Raw genomic sequence first — 27063 nt, 5'->3', positions numbered from 1 at the left:
CGGTAAGTGAAAAAGCAACGCATAATTGACGAGTTTTGGTATTCAACATGTCCATGATGTGTCAGACTTGAAGATCTGATTTCTCTCTGTCCTGCACTTTTGTGTTCTCCCTTTCAAGACAGCTCTAAATAATTCTGACCCATTCACTCCGCCCATCGTTTGATACAAGTATTGTGTTGACAAGATCTGTACAGCTTTAAGGAATTATCTCTATCTCTCCGCTTGTCACAAAACGGTCGGTTGGTCGATATGAGAGAAGCATTTTGTGAATTAAGTCATTCTAGTGATTACACTCCTTTTGTCAGTTGGAGCTCAAGTATGCTGTTTTCTAGACCAGTTAGTGGTATGCTAGTAAAGGGGTGTAGCTTCTCGAAGCAAACTGGCTGGCAAATTGCCAAATCACTGCTTCAAAGGTTTCTTTTTTGTTCTTATATGTGGGTTGTATATCTTTTGTATTTTTCATTCAGTTATTAGCCCCTGCAGTTTCAGTTACGATCGGAAACTTGTCGATCGTTCTTCAATAACAATCCAGACATCAACATTCACACATAATCTATTTTAAGATGTTACCATCAAGTATCAAAATATTAAAATTTGGAAATAGTCCATTAATCCAGATATATTGTAAGAATGTGAGAGACAAGGCAAATAATACTATCGTACTACTATGCCAACCACACTATCTGTACATCTCGAGCAGACAAGGCCTTTTGTTATGTACCAGGGCTTATCAGATCGAATGAGATACCACAAACCCAGTAGTGATCTGATACTATTTATATGCATCGTATTTTTGACAAACTACATTGATGTGAGCAAGGTTACGTTAATGCACAATCACTTTTATCAAATATTTCAGGCCATCACACCCAAAGTCTTGTCCAAGGAAAATGGTTGCATGTGAGCGCATCACTCCGTTTTTTAGTGTAAAGAAAACACTTGGTGAACATGTCACACTCACAGTTGTGGGTGCAAAAAAAAAAGTCTGTGAAGACATCATTCTAAAAGTTCAGGGCATAAAAAAAATTGCTTGGTGATCATGTTATGCCCATCTTTTGAAAGATGTTCACGCCATAGGAAATATTGTTATAACAAATGGTTTATGTAAATAGTATTCTAATCACTACAGTATTTTTGTTCTAGGTAGCTTGGTGAGCTAGCTTTCTATTGGACAGAATTCACCATCTTCAACAATGGATGTGGCAGATATAATAGGGTTAAAATTACATTATACATTCTTTAAGGGACTGACAGAAGAATGGAGAGCTAAAAATATAATAATGTTTTATGACAAGAATAATTATATATTTATTGATGTTAATTATTTCCGTAAGAAAATTAATTAGTTACAAACAAAAGTAATTTAAATATTCATTATTTTTGTTCAACTACTGTAAGTTTATATAATGTTACTTATAACCCCAAATGTACGTATTTTTATTACTTACAGTCTAAGTGTAACTCCAAGACTTTTAATTACAATTGAAAGAAAGTAGAAACTGTAAAATTAAAGTTTTGCTGTGAAATCTTGCATCGAATGATTATCAGTTTTCTTAACAATGAAACATAGAAATTAAACCATAAGTAACTTTTTAAAGCTATTTTGAATGTCACTTTAACAGCATTATAATAGTTATTTCACATTAGATGTTTTTTATTTCCCAAATGTTTCTTGTGGAGGATTGTATTTGGTGATTGAAGCAGCACAGATTGTTTGCTTGCCAAAGGTGCAGTAGGTCCATAAATATAGTCCAGTTGCATTCTCCAAGATTTGTTTTTAAGATTAAGCTGAAACAGTCCAGAATCAACAGCACCTAGTTTTTCTGCACCATTTAGAAATAAAACCCTCAAATTTGCAAAAACATGATCACTGATATAAAATATTTCTATCAAAATGAATATTAAGTTTTGGGTCAATAACTACAATGCATTTCATTATCATATGTGTCACTCAGTGGCTCAGCACACAAATCTCAAGGCTTACAATGCTAAAACCAAGTTTTGATATTCATGGTGTGCATAACACAAATAGGCCATTGTGTAGCTCTGTGCTTTGTATTAAGGAAGGAGTTAGCTATGAACATTTTTGATCTAATGATAGGATAAAAACCCTATAACCCAAGCACTTATGAAAGATGGATCTTTCTTCTTCAGGAGCAAACTGGGAAGTTCCCCTTAAGAAGAAAGGTCCACCTTTCAAAACAAATTGGGTTATGGAGGTTTTTTAATCATTTTATATTGACAATTCTTAAATTGACATATTTTTATGACATGATGAATTTAGTCTAATGAAATTATGAAGCCTTTATATTCAGTGTAACTCTTCAACTGGCTGGTGTCTAGATTAATTTTTAACCTTGTGAAATATTTCTATATGAAGTTTTATTCTCCAACCAGGTGAAGTTTAGGTTAGTTTTTCTGGTAAAAAATGCAATAGCAGCAAGATATTCAAAATACTGATACATTTTCACCACTACCAATATTTTTAAAAGAGTGAATTAACAGTTGGACTGCTTTTGAACAATTTCAATAAGATCAAGATAATAGTCCCCCAGTGGACTTGCAATGCTAAAAACTGGGTTTTGATACCCCATGGTTGGCAGAGCACAGGTAGCCCATTGTGAAGCTTTGTGCTTAATTCAACACAACAATAAATCAAGATAGTAGATAAACGAAGACTTTTATCCTTTTATCCCTATGTAAAAATGTCTTGTCTAACACATGGATCTTGGAGAAGAGCAAATTTTCTGCTTAAAGTTTTTTAATTATTTTGAAGTAGCATGTTTTAGAATAAGGTGTTTGAAATGTTTTGTTAAATAGTTTCTACCACATAACTTAGATAAATCCTTCAGAAGATGAAGTGTATGTTTTAGAATAAGGTGTTTGAAATGTTTTGTTAAATAGTTTCTACCACATAACTTAGATAAATCCTTCAGAAGATGAAGTGTATGTTTTCACAGGTTGAATTTCATCTTATTCAGGTTCACAGATTTTTAATAAATCAAACTCATGAATGTTATTTGTTTATACCTCTTGGTAAATTATAGAAATGTAAAAAACAAAACAAACAGTTCTTAAAGAAAACACTAGGGCTAGTTTGAATTTTAGGTTAGTACTCTCAAATTAAGTGTGGCAGAGCTTCCTAAAAAGCTCCGAATTTCTTTCTTCATACAGGTTGAAGAAATCCGAGAAAACATAGAGAAGATACAGGCTAATGTGGAAGAAGTGAAAAAAAAACACAGTGCTATATTGTCAGCACCACAGACAGATGAGAGTAAGTATAATAATCTGTGTACACTGAATTGAGGAAATGTACACTTGTTTTTACTCTGGTCACGCTTATGTCATATGTTGGCTGATTACTGGAAGAAGATCCCCTTATAGGAACTCCAGTTTTTTTCCAAAATACATTACTTGATATTGATTTAGGGAGATTCTTAGATATTTGCACTTTGCAAATAACTAAGAACCAAATGCAAACAGCCAATTGTGGAAAGTTCAAGAAATGTTTACAACAGTGAAGAATAAAGCTAAGAAATCTTTTTCTCCATTTCAAAAAATAGTTATTGATGAATCTTTAATTCTTTTTAAGATTTGCATTGTTTTCAAGCAATACATTCATTTCAAGCAAGCCCCATAGATTTGGAATAAAGATCTTTGTATTATGTGATTGTGAGACAGGAATTTTAATAGACATGTATCTATTCTGCAAGTGATGTAGATGTCCCCAAGGATCCCTCATTAGGATTTTCAGGATTAGTTGTCAAGCAATTGATGAAAGAATACCTTGGAAATGACATATATTATATACTGATAATTATTAAAGAAGACTAGAATTATGCCTAGAATTAGGCACGTTCTTCTGAAAAGTCCTAAATTTATACCTCTGAAGAATGGAGATGTTGAAACCAAGAAGCAAGGGAATATTTTAACACTCCAATAGAAGGACGATCATCCTGTTACATTCTTTAGTACAGTACATAAAGGTGAAATTAAATACAGTTGAAAGGATGATCACAAAACTAAACAACCAATAACCAAACCTGATATGGCTTAAGATAACTCTATCAGCATGAGGCTAGTTCACAAAAGTTGCATGCAGATTGGACAAATTGATTACCTTCATAAATGTGTTAAGTGGTACAAGAAGCTCTCTTTTTTTTCACCTAATTGATATCTCAATTTTGAATTCTTATAACATGTATCTAATAAAAACTGGCAAGAAACCATCAGTAAGGCACTTTAGTTACAATGTAATTTACCAGTTACTGAAAAGGTATGGAAGGATGACAAGACCCTTTCCAGGAAGACATAACCTCACTATTCCTGATAGGCTTGTTGGAAAAGAAGCATTTTCTCAGCAGTTTTTAGAAAGCATTCCATCCTCAGGAGATAGCAAAACTGGACAAAGACAACGTCACGTATGTATGCACACAACAAGAAAAAAAAGAAGAGAAAGATGGTGACTACCTGTCGTAAAGAATGTAGAGTAAAACTGTGTATTGTAGAATGTTTTCATGATTTTCATACCCTAAAAAAACATTTAAACTTGTAATAAATTGTCTTTATTATGCTTTTCTTTAATATTTTGTTCAAAATGCTAAAGACTATGTGTAAGACATTTCTCAGGTTTTTATGCCTGTGGTGACCTGCTACCTACAACATTCATTGTTTAAGGATTAATATAGTGTTTCCTTACTCTGATGTAATACCACTAACATGAAATTGGCTCTAAATATGCAGTTGATTATTTCATAATATTTGCAGATCCTGTTGAAATATATAATTTGGCTCACCTGGATATTATTCATCAAAATGTTTGTAATAAGAAAATACTTTTGTGTGAGTATACTTCTTTGTGTGGTAAATCTTGAGTTGAAAGTTAGTTTTTTTTAGTTACCCTTGCATTATATTTATTATACACCTAATTTGTATTAATGTGGTTACTTACAGAGGTCAAACAAGAATTAGAAGATCTCATGGCTGATATAAAAAAGGCTGCCAATAAGGTTCGCACCAAGTTAAAAGGTAAAGACTTTGATAAGACTCTTCTATACTTTGTAAACTTAACCTGTTCAGTGCCATAGACGAGATAACTCGTCCAAGCCGATCATTAACACAGTGCCACGGACGAGTTAATTCGTTCTCAATAATTCCTAACTTCAACGCTAGATGTCAGCACCATACATGTATTTGACATACTTACAAATTGTTTCACTTTCGATCCAAAATGGCGTCATGAAAAAGTTACAAAATGAAGAAGCATTATAGTTGTATTGTAGCAGCTGAAATACTTGGCAGTCAACAGGTTAAAGAAATAAACCAGTGGAACCCAGTTACTTGAGTAAGTAAACTATTTTTAAGGGAATAATATATTGCTGTGATATATTTTTTCTTCATAATATTTTCTGGTATGAATATTTGCTTCTTGATACTGTGATACTAAAAAAATGTCATTGTATATCTTGTTTGTTTCTAGTGATGGAACAAAATATAGAACAGCAAGAACAGACTAGCATGATGTCAGCAGATTTTAGGATACGCAAAACTCAAGTACGTTGTTTTATTTTTGGAACATCTGTTACAATCGTGTGTAATGCATATTTTATAAAAATCGTATGATACAGATTTATTTAGTACACATTTAAATAAAAATCATAAGACACAGATTTGTAATAAATATAATTGACTTTTGTGGGAAATTCACCTTTCTAGCATTCTATGCTGTCCCAAAAGTTTGTGGAGGTTATGACAGACTACAATAAGACACAAACAGATTACAGAGAAAGGTGTAAGGCTCGGATTCAGCGGCAGTTGGAAATTAGTGAGTAGTTAGAAAATTACTTTCAATAAGTATATTTTTATAACTTTTTGTAATAAGTAATAAGATTATATATAATTATGTGAACTTATAGGTTAACCCTAAAAGTACTACCTTATTTATTATTCACTACTGGTAGGATCAACATATTCCATCAAATTGGGTAATTTTATGATTTACTTGTTACAAAAATCAGTGTACAGAACCAGGTGAAAAAAACAAAAGCAGGTAAAATCAACATATATAATACGTAAGGAAACCCATAAACAGTTCATGGAGTTAAGTGCAGTGTTTTGGTAGTTTTTATTTGGATTCTTTTTTGTATGACTCGTAAGGTACTACAGACCCTGCAAATAAGCTATTTGATAGATAAATACTTTAAAACTGTGTATAAAAAAACATCAGTAACTATAAGACTAATATATAAAACCTGTTCTGTTTCTTTCAACTCAATTCATGTTGCTAGAATACAGATAAACACTACATGCACGTGGAACAAAACTCATCTCCAAATAACAAATACTGAGCATGCCTCATATTATTAAGTTTAATCAGTATCTTCCAATTTACTTTAAAGTGTTATGAAATCATTTTGCAATTAGTCAAAAGAATCATGACTATTATAAAAACATTACTCATTTTTAATACTGGAAATTTCTACTAATGAAGATCCAAACTGTTAACATGTGTTAAAAGAAACTTTGTGAAAAGCCATAAACGGTGTATTTGTCAAAGCAAAAACACTTATGCACCTCTGTATGAAATAATTTACTGCTTGTTAATTACTAATAATTACACAGCTTTTTCTAACTCATTATTTTTGTTAAAATATAAACCTTACAGTAACTGTCTTTTGCTTCTTTTTGTTTGAGTGCTATTGATTTGTACACTTCTCTTTTACAGCGGGTAAAGTGACAACAAATGAAGAATTAGAAGATATGTTGGAGACTGGAAATCCTGCAATTTTCACACAAGGAGTGAGTCGATACCTTCTTTAGTTTTTTTCACACAAAGGTTTAAAAAGAAAGTAAAATTCTGGGATTAGAAAGATGCTATAATTCATGGAGGACACCATTTACTGTAATTTAAATCAGTTCTCATCAATGATTATTGAGTTGTACACTAATTAGTTTTTATTAAAAGTTTCAACTGTTCACATGATTAACTGTATGATTATGAGTAAATAAACTGATAAAATTGAGAATGCAGGTGTTTAGGATTTTGACTTAATAAGAGTGTTAGTTCGGTATTGTAACATTTTTAATACCTTATTAAAGACTTCATTTCTTTTTATATTCTTTCATATTTGACTTATGAATTCAATATAATACTGCAATTAAAACAGGAGTAACTTCATTCAGTATTAAAGACAACTTGTTGCGAAATTAAAGTAGGTTAGCACAGCATATATACTTTTATATTTTTTTTATCTCTATAATTGTCTCATGGAATGTATGCTCAAATGGAGATCATACACAACTTTTACTGCTGCTGTTAACACAGTTGTAGATGTTTCAACAGCTATATGTCAACAGTTACAACTCTGAATACTAATTGTTATTAATACACTTGGGGATGCATCAACAGCTATACATCAACAGTTACAACACTGATTACTACTACTGTTATTAATACACTTGTGGATGTTTCAACAGCTATACATCAACAGTTACAACACTGATTACTACTACTGTTATTAATACACTTGTGGATGTTTCAACAGCTATACATCAACAGTTACAACACTGATTACTGCTACTGTTATTAATACACTTGTGGATGCATCAACAGTTACAACACTGATTACTACTACTGTTATTAATACACTTGTGGATGCATCAACAGTTACAACACTGATTACTACTACTGTTATTAATACACTTGTGGATGTTTCAACAGCTATACATCAACAGTTACAACACTGATTACTACTACACTTGTGGATGTTTCAACAGCTATACATCAACAGTTACAACACTGATTACTACTACTGTTATTAATACACTTGTGGATGTTTCAACAGCTATACATCAACAGTTACAACACTGATTACTACTACACTTGTGGATGTTTCAACAGCTATACATCAACAGTTACAACACTGATTACTACTACTGTTATTAATACACTTGTGGATGTTTCAACAGCTATACATCAACAGTTACAACACTGATTACTACTACACTTGTGGATGTTTCAACAGCTATACATCAACAGTTACAACACTGATTACTACTACTGTTATTAATACACTTGTGGATGTTTCAACAGCTATACATCAACAGTTACAACACTGATTACTACTACACTTGTGGATGTTTCAACAGCTATACATCAACAGTTACAACACTGATTACTGCTACTGTTATTAATACACTTGTGGATGCATCAACAGTTACAACACTGATTACTACTACTGTTATTAATACACTTGTGGATGTTTCAACAGTTACAACACTGATTACTACTACTGTTATTAATACTCTTGTGGATGCATCAACAGTTACAACACTGATTACTACTACTGTTATTAATACACTTGTGGATGCATCAACAGTTACAACACTGATTACTACTACTGTTATTAATACACTTGTGGATGCATCAACAGTTACAACACTGATTACTACTACTGTTATTAATACACTTGTGGATGCATCAACAGTTACAACACTGATTACTACTACTGTTATTAATACACTTGTGGATGCATCAACAGCTATACATCAACAGTTACAACACTGAATACTACTACCGTTATTAATACACTTGTGGATGTTTCAACAGCTATACATCAACAGTTACAACACTGATTACTACTACTGTTATTAATACACTTGTGGATGTTTCAACAGCTATACATCAACAGTTACAACACTGATTACTACTACTGTTATTAATACACTTGTGGATGTTTCAACAGCTATACATCAACAGTTACAACACTGATTACTACTACTGTTATTAATACACTTGTGGATGTTTCAACAGCTATACATCAACAGTTACAACACTGATTACTACTACTGTTATTAATACACTTGTGGATGTTTCAACAGCTATACATCAACAGTTACAATACTGAATACTACTACCGTTATTAATACACTTGTGGATGTTTCAACAGCTATACATCAACAGTTACAACACTGATTACTACTACTGTTATTAATACACTTGTGGATGTTTCAACAGCTATACATCAACAGTTACAACACTGATTACTACTACTGTTATTAATACACTTGTGGATGTTTCAACAGCTATACATCAATAGTTACAACACTGATTACAACTACTGTTATTAATACACTTGTGGATGTTTCAACAGCTATTCATCAACAGTTACAACACTGAATACTGTTACTGTTATTAATACACTTGTGGATGCTTCAACAGGTATAAATCAACAATTACCAAACTAAATACTATGGTCTTTAAGTGGTTCAGTAGTAATGTTAAGTAGTATACATTGGTTCATTTGAAACATTTCTTTAATATTTTATTAAAAATATTTTGTTTTTATTTTTTATAGATCATTATGGAGACACAGCAAGCCAAACAAACACTAGCTGATATTGAAGCCCGTCACAATGATATAATTAAGTTGGAGAATAGCATCCGAGAACTACATGATATGTTTATGGACATGGCCATGCTAGTTGAAAGTCAGGTAGGTAATGGTTGTACCCAAAGGCTGACTTGATTGAGATCTCACAATTTTGCTTTGTATTTAGTGAAACTTATCGAGTTTGAATGAGGTTGAAATAATTAATATGTTAGAATCAGTTAACTGGGATGCGAGACAGATAAAAGTCGACCAATTTATTTAGCATTACTTTTTTATAGCCTTTCCTAAGTAGTTCCAAAATCACTTTAAAATAAGTACATTTTAGTCACCACATGAATTCTGTGAACAGTAGAAAATGTTTGGAATTTGCATTGAATACGTAACTTCTGTTGTTAGCAAAAAGCAAGTTTTTGTTCTTTCCTATAACAGTTTAGAGTACAAGCTCAGACTGTAAGTTTGTGACCTTTGTTTTGTCTTCACCTGTAGGGAGAAATGATTGATAGAATTGAATATCAAGTGGAACATGCCAAAGATTACATAGAAGCAGCTAAACAGGATACGAAAAAGGCTCTTGTTTATCAGAGTAAAGCTAGAAGGGTAAGTAATGAGAATGTGGGGCTGCTAATTAGTGTTCCAAGGAAGGAGTCAAACTAACCTGAAGGTAAGTAATGAGAATGTGGGGCTGCTAATTAGTGTTCCAAGGAAGGAGTCAAACTGACCTGAAGGTTGGTAATGAGAATGTGGGGCTGCTAATTAGTGTTCCAAGGAAGGAGTCAAACTAACCTGAAGGTAAGTAATGAGAATGTGGGGCTGCTAATTAGTGTTCCAAGGAAGGGGTCAAACTAACCTGAAGGTAAGTAATGAGAATGTGGGGCTGCTAATTAGTGTTCCAAGGAAGGAGTCAAACTGACCTGAAGGTTGGTAATGAGAATGTGGGGCTGCTAATTAGTGTTCCAAGGAAGGAGTCAAACTGACCTGAAGGTTGGTAATGAGAATGTGGGGCTGCTAATTAGTGTTCCAAGGAAGGAGTCAAACTGACCTGAAGGTTGGTAATGAGAATGTGGGGCTGCTAATTAGTGTTCCAAGGAAGGAGTCAAACTAACCTGAAGGTAAGTAATGAGAATGTTGGGCTGCTAATTAGTGTTCCAAGGAAGGAGTCAAACTGACCTGAAGGTAAGTAATGAGAATGTGGGGCTGCTAATTAGTGTTCCAAGGAAGGAGTCAAACTAACCTGAAGGTAAGTAATGAGAATGTGGGCTGCTAATTAGTGTTCCAAGGAAGGGGTCAAACTAACCTGAAGGTAAGTAATGAGAATGTGGGGCTGCTAATTAGTGTTCCAAGGAAGGAGTCAAACTGACCTGAAGGTAAGTAATGAGAATGTGGGGCTGCTAATTAGTGTTCCAAGGAAGGGGTCAAACTAACCTGAAGGTAAGTAATGAGAATGTGGGGCTGCTAATTAGTGTTCCAAGGAAGGAGTCAAACTAACCTGAAGGTAAGTAATGAGAATGTTGGGCTGCTAATTAGTGTTCCAAGGAAGGGGTCAAACTAACCTGAAGGTAAGTAATGAGAATGTGGGGCTGCTAATTAGTGTTCCAAGGAAGGAGTCAAACTGACCTGAAGGTTGGTAATGAGAATGTGGGGCTGCTAATTAGTGTTCCAAGGAAGGAGTCAAACTAACCTAAAGATAAGTGATGAGAATGTGGAGCTGCTAATTAGTGTTCCAAGGAATGAGTCAAACTAACCTGAAGGTAAGTAATGAGAATGTGGGGCTGCTAATTAGTGTTCCAAGGAAGGAGTCAAACTAACCTGAAGGTAAGTAATGAGAATGTTGGGCTGCTAATTAGTGTTCCAAGGAAGGAGTCAAACTGACCTGAAGGTAAGTAATGAGAATGTGGGGCTGCTAATTAGTGTTCCAAGGAAGGAGTCAAACTAACCTGAAGGTAAGTAATGAGAATGTGGGGCTGCTAATTAGTGTTCCAAGAAAGGGGTCAAACTAACCTGAAGGTAAGTAATGAGAATGTGGGGCTGCTAATTAGTGTTCCAAGGAAGGAGTCAAACTAATCTGAAGGTAAGTAATGAGAATGTTGGGCTGCTAATTAGTGTTCCAAGGAAGGGGTCAAACTAACCTGAAGGTAAGTAATGAGAATGTGGGGCTGCTAATTAGTGTTCCAAGGAAGGAGTCAAACTGACCTGAAGGTTGGTAATGAGAATGTGGGGCTGCTAATTAGTGTTCCAAGGAAGGAGTCAAACTAACCTAAAGATAAGTGATGAGAATGTGGAGCTGCTAATTAGTGTTCCAAGGAATGAGTCAAACTAACCTGAAGGTAAGTAATGAGAATGTGGGGCTGCTAATTAGTGTTCCAAGGAAGGAGTCAAACTAACCTGAAGGTAAGTAATGAGAATGTTGGGCTGCTAATTAGTGTTCCAAGGAAGGAGTCAAACTGACCTGAAGGTAAGTAATGAGAATGTGGGGCTGCTAATTAGTGTTCCAAGGAAGGAGTCAAACTAACCTGAAGGTAAGTAATGAGAATGTGGGGCTGCTAATTAGTGTTCCAAGGAAGGGGTCAAACTAACCTGTTTAAAAGATCCTGTTGTAGTAGATCTCTGAGATATGGTAGCATAACTTGGTTTCATTAAGGGAAGTGACACGTACATTGAGATCAAGATCTACATACACAGCAGTTATAAAAATTGGCACTTTTTGTAAACGCTAGTCCTCAGGAGATGTGAAAAGTGCAATTCCTTTTAATATTGACTAGTAACTGTAAAGCTAAGTTTCAGTCAGTACAGGTGATTCGCAATTGGATTTACTCAAAATATGTCAATAAATAGATTGTTAGGAAGATTACTTTATATTGGCAAAAAGCATTTATGTGCAGTATTTCTACAACTGCCAGACTAGAACAGATGAAAAGAGCAATACAGATTAATCATTCCCATCATTGTTCTCTAGCTATGTACCACTTAGAAATGCATTTATTTCATTAAACATTCTACAACAGAATATAAACTAAATAATTCCTACACTTGTTCAAATCTCAAACATTTTCCTTGACTTTGAGATTTAACAAACAGATGTGTATTCTATGGTGTTAGGGATGCTTTCTATATTTACAAGAAGAATTAGATGTTCATGAAATATGTCTGGAAATTCAATATGAATTTCAAAACTGCTGTTAATTCATGTTCATTTTTCCACATTAAATGTCAAGTGTGACTTAAGTTTTTCAACTGAGTTTAGATGTAACTTTGTACAAAATAATGTTCAATTTTGTTGGTGCTTTGAAATTATTTCTTCCTAATTTATAAATCAGAGTAGTTTCCAAATTATATTTGTTTTAGTTGTATAATTTTACTTTTTCATTTGAGAAAGTTTTTCAAGTATTTTCTTTTGTGTATTAAGTTGTTATTTATTTTTACTTCATGCACTATTTGTGAATCATTTGTTCTAAATTAATATACATTTTATTGCATCACTGTTTTATTTTGAATAATTCTTTATTTTTATATTTTTCTTTTGTTGTTCACCTTTTTTTTATTTCTTTTCCTAGAAAAAGTTTTATATAATTATCCTGGCCATAGTATTGATTGGAGTATTAGCCCTTATCATTGCAATTTCCATCGGTGCTATTCCTTAGTGGTGTGTTTGATAAAGCAACGAAAAAGGTGAAGTGAAAATAATCATTTTAAACAGCAATCCTAGGCCTATGAACAGTGGATTTTACCTCAGGTATTTATTGTGTATGGATCAAACATCCGCTGGTAGTAGTGGGTCTGCACATTCCAAATTTATGGTGTAAATAGTGATGAAAACATACCCTGCCTGCTGAAGTAAATTGATTTCTGACCTTGCAATATATTTTATATATATATTAAATCAGAAATTTATTTCTCCATTATACCATTGGAACCTTGAAGCTTGTCAACACGTGTTACACACATTTCTTGAAAATATTTCATGTTATTTAATGAGTATTGTAATTCACATAAAGATATTGAGGTAGACCCTTATACTTGTATTATGAGTATATGAGAATGTAGTTTGTTTTTATTCTATCACTGTTAATGTTTTTTGTTTCATTTTGTTAATCTTTTTATCACTTTTTGGTTGACTTTAACAAGTTTTTTGTATGTTAGTAATAATTAATTTTTGACTATTGATTGTTAATGTGTTGTTCAAGTTTGTTTTTATTTTTTTAAATCAGTTTAATAGATACAACATTTACAAAATATAAATTCACTTTGCCCTATTCATAAGGTTGCACTTGTGATGGGTTTTCTTCTTACTGCTCAGACTGTGTAAAAATAGAGCGAAAAAAAAATTCCAGCATTAAAATGTATTAAATATGATAGGTAGTGTTAAACTTAAGGGCTAATTACATGCACTCACAATTTTGGGGGAAACACCATTTTTCTGAATGCTATTAGCACCATTATTTGTCTTGAGTAGTAATTGTTGGAAGATTTGAGTTTTGTCATTTTATCTCCATGTTGGCCAACAATATACATACCACTCATTAGTTTTATGTTAGAACCTGACCCTGATATAAGGTATATGTGAAAGTTTATTTCCAAGAATCTCTTTAAAGTTCGTAACACATTTTCTCAGTTAATATATGTGTGTCTCAAGGTTCCTACTCGTAGGCAGAATTCACTGTTAACCTTTATTTCAACAATTCTTCAGCCTACAAACACATTCACTCATTATGTTTTTTGTGTATACTAAACAAATATACAATACAATGCTCATTGAATACATATTTTTGAGACACCCTGTATATGTGAGTGAATACAACTGCATACAGTGTAGTTGTTCTAGTGCTAATTAATTTTACTCAGTGCTGTTTATCTGAAAGCTTTCTAATGAAACATTTTCATTATTAAGATAAAGGATACACAGTTACAGTTTATACATGTTATGAATCTACTGAGTCAGAATTACTGAGGTCCATTAGTTGCCAATTTGGTAAAAAAAATTAATAAGTGTTTTAGAAGCAGAATTTGAGGGTGGTTGTTCAGGTTATCAGGTTTCTTACAACAGTGAAAGCTTTGGAGTTTGGGTTTTCAGAACTAATTAAAAACGATTCATATTTAGGGAAACTGTTTGCAATATCATGTACCTTTTACATTTATCATTTTGTTAGTGAGTCTGATTTATCACAATGCATTTTGTCCTAACTTGATATATTTTCCTTCCTTTTTTAATAAAAAAACAACAACAAAAAACTATTGGAGAGTTGTTTAAAAGAAGTTTTAATTGCTAGGTAATTTTGTTTTGGAGAATGCAATGAGGTTTATTCCCATCTGGTGGTTTCAAGCCAGACTTCAACTTGCTTAGTGAAGATGTTCATTGAAACCTGATGAAGATGTGGGCTCACCCAGTTTTAAAATGATACAACTGGGTAAAGGTTGTAATATCATCCAGAATTATATTAGGTTTTTACTTCATGAAACTGAGCTTGGTGGTGTCCCAAAGGAAAAAAACAAACAGAACATTGTAAGAAATGAATTAGCATTGAACTTTGCTATAAGTCAGTTTTATCAAAGCTTATTATGAGATCTGATTATATAACAAAATATTGTGGCTTCTCACCTGTTGATTAAAACAGTACACTTTCATCAGATCTCGTGAATATCACTTCTCATGTTCTACTGATATTAGTTTTCTCTATTTTATTTTATTATTTAATATATTTTTTCAGTTTAAGAATAAAACACAGAATTAAACTAAATAACTTTTTTTTTTCATCCATGGTGTGATAACATCAAGTTATTTTTTGTACAATAGTTGTATGGACATATACATTCAACAGTAGTAGAACAGCTAATAGATTTAAATTTTTGTTGCTTATGTGAAAAAGTGTATGGATTGATATCATTCAGTACTTTTAACTATTAAAAGTAACATAAATATTTATGAAAGATTAATGTTTGGAAACAGTAGTATAAAAATAAAATGCTGTTGCAAGAAACCCAATAATCTGTTAGCACTTTGAGATGGCAGATACTTTGTCTACAAAAACAAATGGATCATGCATTTGTACACTTAAAATGGTGGATTAATGTGTTTTTTTAATTAACATCAGAAAATCAGTAATTTGATACATTCATAACAAAGGTAAAGTTACTTTTTCTAAGAACTTAATTCTAGTATAGAGATAGAAAATATGGTTTATTTTTCTATTTTAACCAAAAGAAAGTTAAAAGTTACCATATCTAGATGTCACTGATATAAATACATATTTATTTCACTTGCAGTGCATGAACTTGAACTTGTAGAAACAAAGAACCTGTTTTTTGTGGGTGGAACTAGGTGTTAGTTATTTTATTTCTAAAGATGACAAAGCTATTTACTTCAATGGCCATTTACCTGTGTAAATGTATTACACTTACATGAGTGAATTTTATTATCTTCTTTCTAAACATGACCCAATATACTTAAACAGCCATGTATGTGAAATGTATTGTTCATCTAACTTAACATTACCCCAGTGTATTTATAAAATTCTTTTTGTTTATTGGCTGTGAAACAATCAGTATGTGTAAGCATTTCTGTGTACAAATTAGATTGTTCTCACATGATGTTATGGTACCTGTGTACATAGATGTGGGTAAGTTTGGTTATATTTACAACCAGGTTGGTCTATTCTTTCATTTAGGTCATAAAATCTGTTAATGTAATTCAGGTGCTACTTAAAAATTGTCCAAACTTCTGTTAACTACCATTTCTGTTGTGGTACAAAAGTTTAAAATATGGAAACTGTTATGACCAAATATTTCATTAACAATCTAATTAACAATTAAATCATATATATGTTTCATTTTTTCCTCACTTCCACTATAATTTATTCTGACAAAAAAAGGCTGTTTATTCCATATTTTAAAAAGCATTCTTTTCTTATTAAACTGTGTAGGTACTGACTGATTAAATATTCCTGTATTTTTTCCTAGTGTTATCCAATATCATTTGTCTTTTTTTTTTTGCTCCAACAGAAAAAAATTATGATAATGATCTGTGTTATCATCTTGGTGGTGATCTTGGTGTCTACTCTGGGAGGGTATCTAGGGATGTGAAGGTGTCTCTCTTCTCTTTTCCTCATATGTGCTCTGCAGCCGTGTGGAATGTTTACCCACACACAGTGGTAATGCTGAAATTAGCTGAAGGCTTTAGCTTTTTTAAATGTGACACATGGTTTGTAAGTCCTGTGAATGTTTTTTTTTTTGTAATTATTTATTTTTTCATAGTTGTTATTAATTGACTTCAATGACCCTGAAACATTTAATCTCCCCCCCTTTTATTACCCAAAGATCTTAACTATTATTATTACATATCTTTCCCTTTAATCGTGAATTTTTTTCTGTATATATATATATATATATGTGTGTGTGTGTGTTTATACATTTAAACACACATGTAGGTATGATACTATCTGATGTGGCCCTTACTTAAACTAAAAGGAATATAAGTAAATGTGTGAGGATGCATGTGTGAATAGATATCAGTTTATATGAATTTCTCCCCTTTATCAGTATCCTGTAGTTCAGTACACCCTGATAAAGAACCTCCATTGATCTTAAAATTTCAACTCTTATTGGTCCAGAAGAACTTGACCTCATTGAGATAATATAACAATTTTTTAAGACTGCAGGCTCCTGGTTTAATAAACTGATGTCCACCTTTATTTTAACAAACATTTTAATCTTTACTATTACACCCTTTTAACAGTGGAGGACTTCTAATCTTGACCTTTTAAATATGGGAGGGTTCATATAAAGTTTGTTTGAAGTAGGTAAGATATAAGATTAAAGTAATAAAAATAAAACATGAAATAATTTCTTTTTATCCCTGAGCAAGTTAGAGGACTTCAGCTTTGGCAATATACCATGCATTTGATGAGAGAAATCTGTGTTGTTATCTATTTAAACATCTGAAAATACTTCCTTGTTACAACAACTTTTTAAAACTTGTTTCTTGAAGGAGGATCTGGAAATGTGCAAGGTCAGTCTACATTCAGTATCACATAATAGTTACTAGGATATTAAAAATGACTTCTTATTTTCACAATGTGAGGATTAGTTTTTGTTCAACATCTAAACATTTTTACACTTCATTCTCATGCAACATGGTATTAAAGACTTGTTCTAGTGTTAAACGGATTATAACATTAAACAAGTCTATTCAGCATTTTCACATAATCTTTTGTCATTTACGTTATGTGGTTCAGATACAAATTTGCTAATTTTTTGTGCAGATTCTCACCCAGCTGTTGTGAATGTGCATGATTGTTGAATGTTGTTGTTCATGGGTGTTGTACTGGAATTTGAAAGATATGACGACAAAAAAAAAAAATGTTACTTTAGAATGATTTATTTATTAGTTTCAAGCAGAAATAGAAGTTACAGCTGACAGAATTTACAAGTACAATAATTAAAGATAAGATGATGGTAAAATCTCCTGACTTTAGGAATCGCTTCAGTATTGAAAATAACAGTTCCAGCACATTACCTCCTTAAGATGTTACTTTACTTGTATAACTCATTGTGTCAAAGCTCCATTGCCAAGAAAAGCCTCCACAAGCTACACTTCCCAGTTTATCTGCACTAGAAGTATTTTAAAACGTTAAATGGTCTACTTACCTCTCCTTTTTCCTAGTTTAGGGTTTATTAAACAAAACTAGGAAGTGGCCTTCTAAATTACTCACACCAGCCAGTCATGGCTGCCATTTTCTCGTGATTCTTCTATGTAGGTTAAATGGGGTTCACCATACACAGAGCCTTATAGTAGCTGGTGTGGAAAGACCGTGAATACAGAACAGTATTGTTGCAATAACTCACCTATCTTACTGGCCTGTATAATATTAAATTAATAAGAATTTTGCTGTTACTTGGTTGACAAACTTTCATTGTTATTGAGGCAAAAATCAGCATATGGATCTCGTGTGTTTTGATATGTTTTCTTTTGTGTCAGAGATTGTAGAATTGAAAAGTGTATTAAGAATATCATAAATGCTGTCCCAGGTATAAATGTAAAGTTAGATTGTATATTTACTGCATGTTTCATCATGTTATTATGTGTACAAGTGTTTTAACCATAAGTAATACAGTTTTTCTCCTTGCTCTTGAAGCAAAATCCCCCCCCCAAAAAAAAATTACTTGATTATATTTCTCTCTATTACTACTCATAATTTTCTGTAGAATAGAAACAAGAAGTATGAGTCATTGTAGATAATTAAACATGTTTGTTTGTTAGATTTTTTTTCCATAAGATTATTCTTTTCACAATTTTTAAAACACATTTGAAAAATCCCAGCATAATAAATATCAGTGCAGTCTTTAGTACTGATATGGTCTTATATTTTCTTTTAATATAATACTGGCATCAGAGCCCTCTGTTGTAGATCTAATTTGGCCTTTATTACTCGAGTGCTTTTTATATTTGTTCCTTGATCTTGTTGTTTTGACATTATATTTCTGCTCTCTTCTAACATGTGAGCAAATAAAGAAACTATTAAACAACACTACAATGTAATGTTTTCATTACTTTCATATAGAAAATCCACTAGAAACTAGGAAAAATCGTATATTTTCTCTAGTATCTAATAGAAGTATACACAAGTCATTTGCTATTAAGTACCTACTTTATCAGTTGGTAAGCGTGGCAAGCCAACCACGTTTTGTCCTTTCTTTGTAACAAAATTGCATGAGTAAAGAATTCAGTTAATTGCTTGATTTTTGTCATTTTTAAATTATTGATTGTTAATATTTTTCTTATAATTAAGAAACATGAATAGATTTTTTCAGTCATTTGACTGTTTATAATGCTCAGTCAGCTTAATGAATTGGGCAAGTCTCACCTTGTAGCTAAAGATTGTAAATACATATAACAGTCACTTCTCTGACTGTGTTACTGCCTAATACTTAGTTCATTGCAAGTATTTTTTGTGTTTAATAAAACCCTTAAAGTCTCTTGTATTTCATCTAGAACACTATTCTTGCATGAATGTTTCAAAGTATCTTTAATTCGATGTTGTTTTTTTTTCCAAAATCAGTTTAAAATCATTGAATGCTTAAGCCATTAATAAATTTGCTCATTGTTGCTTCAATATATGTTTACTGAATGAAGTACCATTCTACTTGGAGGAATATACTTATGTAATATGTTTGTGTAGGAAATCAAATTACAATACCCAAGCTTCCTAACTAGAACCTTGGTGCTGTGGATGCTAAAGCCCTCAAATATTCAACTGAAGTGTACTTAAGTAGGTGGTAAAATAAAATTTAGGTTATCTGAAGGTGTTCTATTTCTCTACAACCTGGAAAATGTAAACAAAATTCACTAATTGTTTTATTGTAATACTTTCTGCCACATTTATAACAGATATTTGTAGTGTCAGTTAACCTAAATTATAGCATAAGGATATTTATGGATAAGTCTGTGTAAGATAACGTGAATGTAAAACACTGCAGTAAGACCACAGGCCAGAATCACTGATTATATTAACCGATGGTTACAGAAAACTCTGCATTAAATTAGATTTTCTAGAAAGAAGGTTAGGTCATTAGTAGGAATACTAAGTAATTTTCTAGCACAGGCTTGTGACTAGAATTTGGTCAGTAATAATTTTGATCTTTTAAAGAAAGATGTTTTTATTAGCTTCATCAGTAGTGACACTTGATACATAGGTGATTAAAAACAAGCTGGTCTTAATTCGACCAATCAGTTAGCTTCAATAATAATGATACTTTATACTTAACACAGGTGATTAAAAACAAGGTAGTTTTTATTAAATAAATGGATTAGCTTCATTAGTATTAGTACTTAATACTTTTCAGAACAGTGACAAGCTAAGGTGATCTCATATTAAAACAAGATAAGCTTGATTCAAATACAAGCAGTATAAGATTAGATAATCTTAATAACTAAAGTGAATCTTTATTAGACATAATGCTTTATATTTTTTGAAAAGAGGTAATTTTGGTAAAACAAGTGGATTAATTTTATCAGTACTTAATGTTTTATTGAACCAAATAGTTCAAGACTATATCTTAATAAAAGATGTATTAACTTGATCAGTAGGAATACTTCATTTAACCAAACGATTGAAGACTACAATTTCATGAAATGGGTTAATTTGATCAGAAGGTATACTTAGTGCTTTATTTAACTAAACGATCAAAGACTACAATTTCATGAAATGGGTTAATTTGATCAGAAGGTATACTTAGTTCTTTATTTAACCAAATGATCGAAGACTAAAATTTCACGAAATGGGTTAATTTGATCAGAAGGTATACTTAGTGCTTTATTTAACCAAATGGTTGAAGACTACAACTTAATGAAATGGGTTAATTTGATCAGAAGGTATACTTAGTTCTTTATTTAACCAAACGATCGAAGACTACAATTTCACGAAATGGTTGAAGACTAACTTGATTGTTACACTACTTCAAGCCAGGGAACTGAACAGAATATGATGAGTATATATTGGTAATAGAATATAATATACATTTTTTCTTTTAGGCTGTTTTTTAAATATTGAAACAAGTGAGTGGTATACCTTCACTTTTAATATTTCCCCAGACAACATTATTTTAGATTAATCAAGGTCATGTCCTTTGGCTATTTTAGTAATAACTGTATTTCATTAATCAGACTATCTGTGACAAAGGTATAGACAGGAACAACTGAAACATTTTAAACTAAAAATTATCAAAAATGCTCCTAAAGAAGAATAGATTATATTCACACCTTTCAGTTTGTGCCACAGATTATTGAATACTACTTTAATAAAGGTTGTAACACAAATCTAGGTTTTCTATAAACAGATCACTACATTCTTGAAGGTGTCAAAAGGATGGAACTATTAATATGAGAGCCATCTATGTTAGGTAATGTGTGCTGCAACTGCTCTCCCATATCACCTAAGTAACAACACAGTATTGTATTGATCAGTAGTGTAATGTAATCCTGTATGGAACATCAAGAGAATGCCTCAGCTGCTACCACAGTATTTGGTGAACAGTTACCACATAAATGTGTCAACCATGGCAGATGATACAAAATGTGTGTGTAAGCAGGTGCAAGCTCATTTACACACATAATTACCACATGGGCAGACAGACAACAACACACAATATTGACAATAAAGTTTCCATAATGCCAGTTGTCATATTTTGGTAGCATTTGGTTTTTTACCATTTCATAATACTATTTGGATGTTTTTCTTCTCTAATTTTAGGCCTCTAACAGTTATTGTCATGGAGCAATTTTAATAGAGGGGAAGTAACTCAGACTTTTTTAAACATGTCAAAATAAGAACGTAGAAAATGTATGATGTGCCTACATACTACACTATTCCTCTCACCCCAGGCTTGTCCTCAAGTCAATATAAATTTAAATTTCAAAACTATTTAATTGTACATGCTCATTGAACTATAACCTTCACAGAAATCCCAACCACTGAAGCCTGCAAGATAGCTTTAGAACTTTATATCCAAGACCCCAACCCATTGATACACGCCCCCAGCAACCAATTAGCAATCCTTATACACTTCACTACCACCAAATTTTTTTTTTTTTATGTTCAATAATCAAAAACTACCTACAAATGAGTGGCTTAAGTATGGGGAATCCTGTATCACCAGTTCTAGCCAACATTTTTATGACACAGATTGAATCTCAAGCGATCAATTCAGCCTTACACCCACCACTATACTGGTATAGGTATGTTGACGATATAATTGCCAAATTCACATCTACAAAAGACACAGTTTTTCAACTACGTTAACTCTGTACACTCGAACATTAAGTTCACGTGTGAACAGGAAAAAACTAAACAAATAGCATTTTTTAACCCCAAGATCACCAGAACTGATACCTCATTCAAAACAAAAATCCACAGAAAAATCGCCCACACTGGATTAGACATTCTCTGGGACTCGGTACATGAAACAAAACAAGAACGCAACATATTAAGAAACCAAATAAACACAGCCACAAACTTATGCTCATCCGATAAAATTAACGATGAAATCAACAAAATAAAACATTTAATCAACATCAACAAATTTCATCCAAAAACCGTTGAAAAAATTACCATATATTCCCGACATCAGCGAAAAAATAACCAACGTTTGGAAGAAACTTAAAACAAGATTCCAGTAAACACCAAATTTATTCAAAAAACAGATACGAAACTAAAGTTCATACTACGTAAAAACTATACTGACAAACATAATACCAACGATATTTATAAAATACAATGTAATAATTCCCACGACTTCTATATTGGAGAAACAAACGGAAAAATGGAAACCAGATTCAAAGAACACAAAAAAACACCATGCGTTTTTGAACACCGCAAATCAAATAAACACAACATAATCATAGAAAACACTCAGATATAGTAAGGAAACAAATATAATCAAATGCAAAATCAAAGAACCCCTGCTTATACGACTAAAACCAATATAAAGGAACGCCTTTATAACTATACTAATTAATAACCTAACACATACTGCAACGCCCCTACAATTCCGTACCCGTTTATACTCTCGTCCCTAAGACACGTGTGTCCGACAACGGTCAGTTGCAAACTCTTTGTTAACCAGAAGATGACCTAAGAAGGTCGAAACGTTGTTCTCCGTTTTATTAGTAAAAGTGTTAATATCCATACCAGCCATCCTGAGCTACACTGTAGCATTCTTTTCCCCCTCTAAACAATTGCATGACCCATGGACAATAAAACTTTTTGCCTTCCCCCCCCCCATCTGTCTGCGAACTCACACTGCTGCAAACTGGGTTTCGATACCTGTGGTGGGCAGAGCACAGATAGCCCATCGTGTAGCTTTGTGGTTAATTCCAAACAAATAGAAACAACTTTAAGAATGATATATTTATAGTGCATTACTACAAATTACAGAACAAAGTGCCTTTGAATAATGATCAGTGAATAACTTCGCATAACAGTGACATTAATACAGAGAAACCTTGAGAGATAATTCAATACAATCAAAATATGTTGCAATATTCTTACGGAAATCACGAGGTCATACTGTATTTTCTCAGATAAAATGCGTGTGTTTGTCACTCCTTTTCCATCCATGAAAATTCAGTACCTGCCAAACATTTCAATGTTAAAATTGAAACATTATTTTACTAGCATTCGTGAAAGTAATAGGTATTTGTTCTTTAGCACAAAAGTATGCAATGGATTATTTATGCGCTGTCCACTTTTGTGAATTAAACCTCGGAGTTTAAAATTGTAAGTCTATAAACTTACCACTCACTCACTGGGTTGACGATAACAAGTGCACTGTACCTTCAAATAATAAATACCTCACAGTTTAATAACACAATGTAACAAAATTTTTACTTTTTATTGTTACTGAGCAGAAAGGGTTATTTCTTAATTGCTTATGCCTAAAGTAAATGGAAAAGACCTATTTTTCTCTTCAGACTTTGCTTTTGTGACATGTGAGCGTATAACGAAAACATGATGGAAGACTAGATTTGGGGGTTAATACGTGAAAGTGATTTATATTGCACTCGCAAGTCTCCAAACACTACTCACTTCTAAACATTGTTTTAATAATTTTAGTATAAATACGTGTCAATCTTGATTCATATGTTGTTCTATTCAGACCTTATGTAAATGAAAATGTGCAAATTTGCCCATTTTTACATAGAAAATACGTTAATTTCTAAATTTCATTATCCAGGTCACAAAAGCAAAGTTTGATGGGAATAATGGCCATTTTCTGTACTTTTACAATATAAGCAATTAAGAAATAACACATACTATCCAGGAACAAAATTTGTGTTACATTGTGTAATCACAGTTAACGTCATATCAAAAGGTCTAAACATCCGGATTACATCTTTTATTTCTACACAAATATTATTAGGCCCGGCCTAGCCAGGTGGTTAAGACACTCGACTCTGAAGGTCGCGGGTTCCAATCCCCGTCATGCTCGCCCTTTCAGCCGTGGGGACATTATAATGTAACGGTCAATCCCACTATTCGTTGGTGAAAGAGTTGGCGGTGGGTGGTGATGACTAGCTGCCTTTCCTCTAGTCTTACACTGCTAGCGCGAAATTCAAACCAAACCAAATATTGTTCGACAGTTGTTTTCTATTTCAATTTTTTATACTATTCAACACTGATGAATTTATGTATCAACCATACAGATTTATTTATACACATATATTGCTATATACATATATCTACATAACAAACTGTGACGTACACCAGTCACACAATTTATTTCAGTAACTTTCTAGGGTTACTTTCCAAAGCTACGCCTGAACAGCTGCGGTCTCATAACGTACTGCCATCTATGAACTGTCAAATTCAACACTTATTTTTTGAGAAATCGTAAAAAGTCGTTAGTAGAATTCAGCCCAATTTTGTTTACCAATATTCTCATAAGCCAGGACTGATAGCTGCGCTGTTCTACATTATATATCAATATATACTAAAAATAAACACATTTCCCTCACCAAATATGTAGAGCATATGCAGACTCTTCAGGTATACAGGAAGAGCTGTGTGGTATACCTTGTGAGTGATTGTTGAACTCTTGCCACAGAAATTCAGTCAGTAGCTCAAAAGCCACAGTTATAATGACTTTTCAGTCGAGGGTTTGAACTTCAAACTATCATCTACAGTTGCACAAACTGTTCCTACCCTAAACATTACATCTTCTCACACTAGCCATGCTAGCTGATGGTAATTCTTGATTCCCTTTACAATCTAGGGAACAGCAGTCATGACTCAACCAGCTTTTGAAGCTCTTACCTCGAAATCTAGCATTTCTTCATCTGGCTCACTGTAAATAGTTAGTTAAGTACTCTCGCCTCTTTTCCCCTCTGCTGGGTCAAGGTGGTAAGACAACACTTGCCAGTGTCATTTACCGATTCCTGGACAAGCCAATTCACAAGGGGATAATTAGTCAAGTACAGATGCAGTTGGGTCCACACTTACTATTCACTTTTACATGCTTCATGACTACAGTAACTTCTATCTATGGACTATCTCGTGCTCCGATTCCATGGCGATGGCATGTACCAAAGCCACACCAATTCTCATGGTGTTACATTAAATGCTAATTCCTTTTATATCTTTAACACTTCTTTTCATGGATGGTGGCGTTTTCTAGCTCTAAATTTGCAAGTTCACGAACATCGACTAATGCAGACCTTTTCTTCTTCATATATTCTTGTGGGACATTGACTTTAAGGGAAGGCCCTGCATCACCCTGACAGAGAACAGGATTTCCTGCCTAACATGAAAAGCTAGGCAAACAATCTACTGATCTCTTCTCAGTTACCATGGTAGATGCTCATCCCAGTCAGTACAGTATCCATCATATGCCATTAATTTCCAACATTGGGAAAGATACATGCAGTTTTCACTCTTAAGATATTTTATAAAAATCAAGAATTATAAAGTACTCAAACTAATGAAATTCGATCTATAACAAAGTTACTTTTCTTTCTGCAAACGCTGAACTTTGTTTACTCTTCTTAGAAGTCATTCTTCTGAAATATGACAGTTTAGGAATAAGAAAACTTAAAAAGTTGAACTCAGTGTTTCAATCACCCGCAAACAAAAAGTCGTGATTACTCCTACAAATGTAATGTCTACTATTTTGAAGGAAGGTCATTGCCCTCCCAAGGGCATAGAGGTATGTCAGCGGACTTACAACGCTAAAAACTGTTTTTCAATACCTGTGGTGTAGTTTTGTGTTTAATTGCAAACAATAACAACAAAGGTTAATTTTATTTTTGTTTGACACCCTAAAATTGAATATATCCTGAGAAAATTCAAAATGGTGCAATTATATTTCTAGATATCTAAAGGTATTTAAATATCTTTTATTTCAAATACTTTATTTTATGATGCCCAGGAAAGAACTGGAGAAAGTTAAAGCCATTTTAACTGCCCATGTCTCAAGTCTGTACTGAATATTAACATCCAAACGTCATTCATATTCCCAAAGTAGATTAATAGTCGCATGCCAATTTCACTTGTATTGTGGAACTTTCGTGTTAGAGACATTTTCGATAGCCCTGTATGAACAACTGGAGATTTGTAAACTATGATAAAATCAGATTATGAAAGCACACAAAAATTACACTTTTTCACTGCGAAAGCCATTAATGTTTGCTTTTAGAGAGACAAACACATGCGAGTATTTAATATAAATGGAACTTCAGGAGCAGCTAGTTTTACAAAGACTATTTTACATCTTAAATGCCCCCCGCTAGTACAGTGGTAAGTCTACGGATTTACAACGCTAAAATCAGGCGTTCGATTCCCTTCGGAGGGCTCCGCAGACAGCCCGATGTGGCTTTGCTATAAGAAAAACACACACACATCTTATATATTTGTAATATTAGACTGATTCAGTCATGTAACTTCAACTTAAATATGAAAACATTTGTTGTAATATTTTTAGTTTTATTTTATTTTTTAATAGGCGATTCGCCGTACATCACGTGGTGTATCCCGTGTTTAAAAATAGCTTTTAAATGTTACATATATAAATTATAGTCGAATCCTCTAATCTGAAATTAAGGTGAGACATCTGTGAGGTAAACCTGCTGAAGGCCCGACATGGCCAGGTGCTTAAGGCACTCAACTCGTAATCTGAGGGTCGCGGGTTC

The 27063-nt window shown here is 32.9% G+C and overlaps 1 protein-coding gene and 1 long non-coding RNA gene across 5 annotated transcripts in view; one reads left to right on the top strand and one right to left on the bottom strand.

Annotated features, from left to right (window-relative positions):
* LOC143253938 (syntaxin-like) overlaps positions 1-19219 on the top strand; it is a 91747-nt gene extending 72528 nt beyond the window's left edge. The window contains exons 3-10 of one of the 2 annotated variants that reach the window (XM_076508563.1): positions 3175-3274; positions 4954-5028; positions 5480-5553; positions 5716-5824; positions 6725-6798; positions 9357-9494; positions 9879-9989; positions 16386-19219. In XM_076508563.1, coding sequence (XP_076364678.1) covers positions 3175-3274; positions 4954-5028; positions 5480-5553; positions 5716-5824; positions 6725-6798; positions 9357-9494; positions 9879-9989; positions 16386-16466 — 762 coding nt within the window. In that variant the 3' untranslated portion in view covers positions 16467-19219. Of the gene's footprint in view, positions 1-3174; positions 3275-4953; positions 5029-5479; positions 5554-5715; positions 5825-6724; positions 6799-9356; positions 9495-9878; positions 9990-12943; positions 13123-16385 lie in introns of those variants that run through there. The other variant, XM_076508561.1, reaches the window with a different exon arrangement.
* The window catches only part of LOC143253940 (uncharacterized), a 32984-nt gene continuing 19487 nt past the window's right edge, over positions 13567-27063 (bottom strand). For 2 of the 3 annotated variants that reach the window (XR_013029898.1, XR_013029901.1), the window contains exon 4: positions 19822-26752. This is a non-coding gene — a long non-coding RNA (uncharacterized LOC143253940). Of the gene's footprint in view, positions 13688-19821; positions 26753-27063 lie in introns of those variants that run through there. The other variant, XR_013029902.1, reaches the window with a different exon arrangement.

This window comes from Tachypleus tridentatus, chromosome 6 (genome assembly GCF_004210375.1).
Source record: "Tachypleus tridentatus isolate NWPU-2018 chromosome 6, ASM421037v1, whole genome shotgun sequence".
In the NCBI taxonomy this organism is placed as follows: domain Eukaryota; kingdom Metazoa; phylum Arthropoda; class Merostomata; order Xiphosura; family Limulidae; genus Tachypleus; species Tachypleus tridentatus.
Note: the sequence above shows the minus strand (reverse complement) of the source record. Positions and strands in the feature narration are given on the sequence as shown.